Source organism: Anneissia japonica, unplaced genomic scaffold, assembly GCF_011630105.1.
Source record: "Anneissia japonica isolate Jap-2015-1 unplaced genomic scaffold, ASM1163010v1 scaffold557_len159069_cov99, whole genome shotgun sequence".
NCBI lineage: Eukaryota > Metazoa > Echinodermata > Crinoidea > Comatulida > Comatulidae > Anneissia > Anneissia japonica.
In genome coordinates, this window is record NW_022692409.1 from 48,241 (window position 1) to 53,167 (window position 4,927).

At 33.6% G+C, this 4,927-nt stretch overlaps 1 protein-coding gene across 1 annotated transcript in view; it reads left to right on the top strand.

Moving 5' to 3' along the window:
* Window positions 1-4,687, top strand: part of LOC117100297 (coagulation factor IX-like) — a 5,465-nt gene extending 778 nt beyond the window's left edge. The window contains exons 2-5 of the mRNA XM_033239946.1: window positions 1,433-1,543; window positions 1,990-2,238; window positions 3,157-3,262; window positions 3,867-4,687. Coding sequence (XP_033095837.1) covers window positions 1,433-1,543; window positions 1,990-2,238; window positions 3,157-3,262; window positions 3,867-3,939 — 539 coding nt within the window. The 3' untranslated portion in view covers window positions 3,940-4,687. The remainder of the gene's footprint in view (window positions 1-1,432; window positions 1,544-1,989; window positions 2,239-3,156; window positions 3,263-3,866) is intronic.
* Window positions 4,688-4,927: the final 240 nt, after the last annotated feature.

Consider the following 4,927-nt stretch of genomic DNA (forward strand, 5'->3'; position numbering starts at 1 on the left):
CTGTTTCTGGTGACTGGGTCCTTCAATCTCTGGGTTTTGAGAGAATTTCTTGCTTATGTTTGACGTTCTACGTAATTTTAATTTAAAATGGCTTGACAGTAAATAATGGTCACCTCGAGCGTTAGCACCTCTTTTCGCCTTGACATCTTGAGGGATGTCTTCCATTTTCTATTTATTGTGATGTGGTCAATCTGATTCTTTGTTTTCCGAGTTTAAAAAAACCATGTTTATTTATGCATGATATGTCTATATATTTTGAAATAGATCCTCCAATGATGAAATCGTTTTCCATACAGATATCGAAATTTCTCTCCATTGTCGTTCATCAATTTGCCAAGACCTTCATTTCCTATCACCCTTTTTCTTCCTTTGTTATTACCCTGGCCTCTCCGAAAGAGAGGTGACACCCTCGCCTCCCAGAAGAAGAAGTGATTACCTTCGCCTCTCTCTTCCTTTCCTATCACCCTCTTCTGAGTCCCTTGCCTCTCAGAAAGAGCTCTTAGAAGGAAAAGTGATTGCCCTCGCCTCTCTGAGAAGGAGAGATGATTACCCTCGCCCCTCGAAAAAAAAGACGTTTGTGTGTGTGTGTGTGTGTGTGTAGGTGCGTGTTGGTGTGTGTGTGTGTGTGGGGTGGGTGTGTGGATGTGTGTGTTTGTGTGGCGTTTGTACTTCCGCTCGCATAATTCAGGGGCGGATCCAGCCAGAGGGGGCGTGAATATGAGAAATGAGTTGGTGCTGATCGGAAATAATATGCAGATTTTAGAATGTTTATACTAAAATTACTTTGTAATTGTTAACTACACTATATTGAAACATTAAACAAATATGTACAAGACTTCTCAATTTTGCTACCATTTGTATGTATATAATAGGCCTACCAATGATAATGATAATGATGACAATGTTGTTGTTTACGGTGAGGATGAGTATTAAAAAATTATGATAATTTGATAATGATATAATGACATTACTATATAATTACATAATGTGACAGGGCAATTAACCTTTGATATGATATTTACCTATGTCTCACTTTAAAAATTAAACACTGTAAATAATTTAAGACATGTACAAAACAAGTAGTGACTTCCACTAGCGTTAAATAGTTTGTTGTTGGTCCAACATTAGAAACAATTTGTGTGCAGTGCTTGAGTGCGTAGAGGGCTGTGTATATTAAACGAGTCCTCTCACGTCCTATTTAGTGCGTGTTTCGTGATTAATATTTATCGAAGATGTCCAAACATGACACAATATTGGAAAAACCTGGGAAAGATTAAATAAAGCAGTAATTAGCCCATTAAGATTGTGGACATATTAAATAATAATTAACATTTAGTGCTTAATTAAGGAGTCATAATTATAGCCCCCAGTTTAAATTATTTATTTTCAAGATAGTAATTAAAAAGTATAAACAATTTATTTCGTTTGCTAGATTATACGAGTATTAATACATTGTGTCAAAATGGAGGATATTGTGTTGATGATATCAACAACTCTACCTGCATATGTGTTAACGGATATATCGGAACATATTGTGAAATCGGTAGGACCATATTTTACTACTGTGTACATAATATTATTCAAACAATATTTAGGACACTCTGTTATGTTTAGACTGAGTATAGTTCTTCACTGTAATATTCAGTTTATGTAGGTAAGATCTCACTCCTAGACTAAGAACAAGAAAAAATAAACAACTGACATTATCATTAGACTACTACAGTATGAACAAATTGTGTATCCAACCATTGTGAAAGTTGGGTATTATATCGTCATTGCGGACTTATAAAATCCGCATACGCTATAAAACTAAAAGAAAATGTATGCTTTTGGAGTCCGTACTGGGCCCAAAAAATCTGCAATGAAAATATAACGTGTTTTTTAAAAAGCCGGTCTCTCGATGTAATAGGTAAATAATAACTTATTTATATTACACTTAAAAAATAAGGTGTATATCATTAAAATTATAATGTACTCTTTCTCTTGCAGATAAAGAGGTACCGGTCATAACCTTTTGCCCACCAGATATACAGTTGTTGACCGGAATGACAACAAACACTGCTGCTGCCGCTTGGACTCCCGCCACCGCTGAAGATAACTCAGGTGTTCCTCCAAATATCGCAACAGATATTCAGCAACAAGACTTTTTGATGATTGGAAATTACCTTGTGTCAGTTACTGCGACAGATGGTTCAGGAAATACCAACACATCATGTTCCTTCAATATAAACGTTATAGGTAATTTATCAAATTTAGTTTTTTTTTAAATGCATTAGGAATTCTCCATCTGTTTATGGTCATACGTTATCGTTTGAGGATTCACATCTATAAATGCTGGCTTAAATGATATGTATAACATTATACTGTATATTTCTTTTTAAAGCACTGTTACACTCCTCATCATCTGGCGGTTTAAACCTGCACGAAACTTTAAACGAAACACTTAGGTGTTACTTTCTTGTGATTTTTCTTTCCCCAATCCGAGAAAGTATCGCGATCACATTTTAACTCCAGTGCATCATAAGACTCTGTGTAATTGTAGATAATACAATCATCTGCAAAGAGTTCAAAGTGCAATTATGTGTTCTTTCAAAGGTCATTTATGGGAATTACGAAAAACATTAGGCCTGTCACATTTCCCAAGTGGAGTCCCAAGATCGGATTCAGTGATTCATAATAACCATTTCACGCTAGAATTTGTGTTGTTCTGCCAATTGGAAAACAATCGTTAGATGACAGGGGGCCAAGGAGTCCCCTCCTGGAAACTGATTGTTTTCTAGATTCTTGGAAATGCACTTTTCTGCAATCTGAGACCTCTATAAGTGGATACATTATCAATCTTTGTTCTTTCCTACATTAGAATGGCAAACTGATGACGATGATGATTTTGATGATGATGATGATGACGACGACGAAGAAGATGACGACAAAGAGGATAAAGATTATAAAGATAATGATGAGAACGACGATTATTATTATTATTATTATTATTCACACGTACTGTGTATTCAGTACATTTCCACGTCAGGTAGGGCAAAATTACACCTATAAATATTATTATTATTATTATTATTATTATTATCATCATCATCATCATCATCATCATCATCATCATCATTATTATTACATAACTTTATCACTTATTTACTTTTAAAGGTAATAACGTTAATTCATTATCATCAGTGACTGATTACCAAATAGCAGTATACATTCTTTGTGTCTTCATTCTGTTGATGTCTCGATTATTTGTCTTCTTCTGCAGGTAGACTCTATTTTGTAATAATAAAATTCAATTAATTACAATATGTTTTATCATGGAACAGTAAAATTCCCTGGTTTTATCAACTTAAATGATAAGTTTATGTTGCTAATATGTCGGCATCGGCAGTGCCTAAAACAATATTCTTTTTTAAGAGTATTTTTGTTTAGAGTTTGTTATAGATGTGATATACAACCTATGGCAACATTATTGATTCACATCATAATTAATTTGAAAAAAAAGGTATTTTTAAACTATAGTAAATAAAAGTAATGTAAGATAAATTTAGCATAGATAAACCTGCATTATAAATAAATGTAACCAAAATTCTTTCAGAAAATAACATACAACAAAAGGCTGTTGAATAAAAGACAATAGTATTTTCTCCCTCATTCTAAGCGTTTATGAAGACAAGATATGATCTCTGTAGAAGTTCTTTTTAATCATGATAATTATGTAAAGTGAAACTTTAACTCGTTTTTCGGGATACTAGCCTATATAAATACAAAGATACAAATTGGTAAACTTATGAACAGAAAAATATATGTAAAGACGCAGAACAAAGCTAACTATTGATACGAAATGATTTAGTTTTTCTTTAATTTAGGTCATATTTTGTTAATAGCAAAAAGACAGACCCAGAGGTTCCAGAAATGAATGATTATATGACAACAGTGTAAATGTATCAACTTGTCTGCCAACTTCTAGCAATAATGATGCTGCCCCACAATTCATGAACTTACACAGGAGTGATAATACCCCTCAAGTTTATGATGAAATTTCAAATGCTAACACATATGAAGTACCTCTGCCAACCAGTGGTATTGACGATGATGTTGCACCCCAATCTATGGAAACGCAGTTGGTGAATCATGTTGCTGCAACACAATCTATGGAGAATCACAGGAGTGATCATACCCCTCAAGTTTATGATGAAATTTCAAATGCTAACACATATATGAAGTTCCTATGTCAACCAGTGGTACTGACGACGATGTTGCACCCCAATATATGGAAACGCAGTTGGTGAATCATGTTGCTGCAACACAATCTATGGAGAATCACAGGAGTGATAATACCCCTCATGTCTATGATGAAATTCAATATGTTAATACAGGATATCAAGTACCTCTGTCAACCGGTGGTAGCCTACTGACGACGATGTTGCATTCCAATCTATGGAAACACAGTTGGTGGATAATGTAGCGTTAAAACATCGTTACGGTAGATTACAGTTTGCTCTGGTAAGCTTTACAAATTTTATTAAATTTAATGACCATCTTTGTTCATATTTGATAGCGTATTACATTAAAAAACATTAAAATCAATATAAGATACAATGCTATGTTAAAATAATGCGTGAAACAACTACATGGTAGATTAGTTTAAAAGTATATTAATTCTTTTTTTAATAGTTAAGCAAGCATTTATAAATTTGTAATGTAAGTTTTAAAGTAGTTAATGTATCTGAATATTTCATGTAGTTCCTGACGAAGAAGAGCGTTAGCTCAAATGAAGTGACTGAATTTTGTTACATCCAAGCCTTAGAATATTTCTTCCATTTGTAAATATATTGTATATCGTACCGTATTCCATTTGGGCCTCTGTGGTCTAATATTTCCATGTAATGTCAACGTATACGTTTCTACAATCGTACTTATTATTATT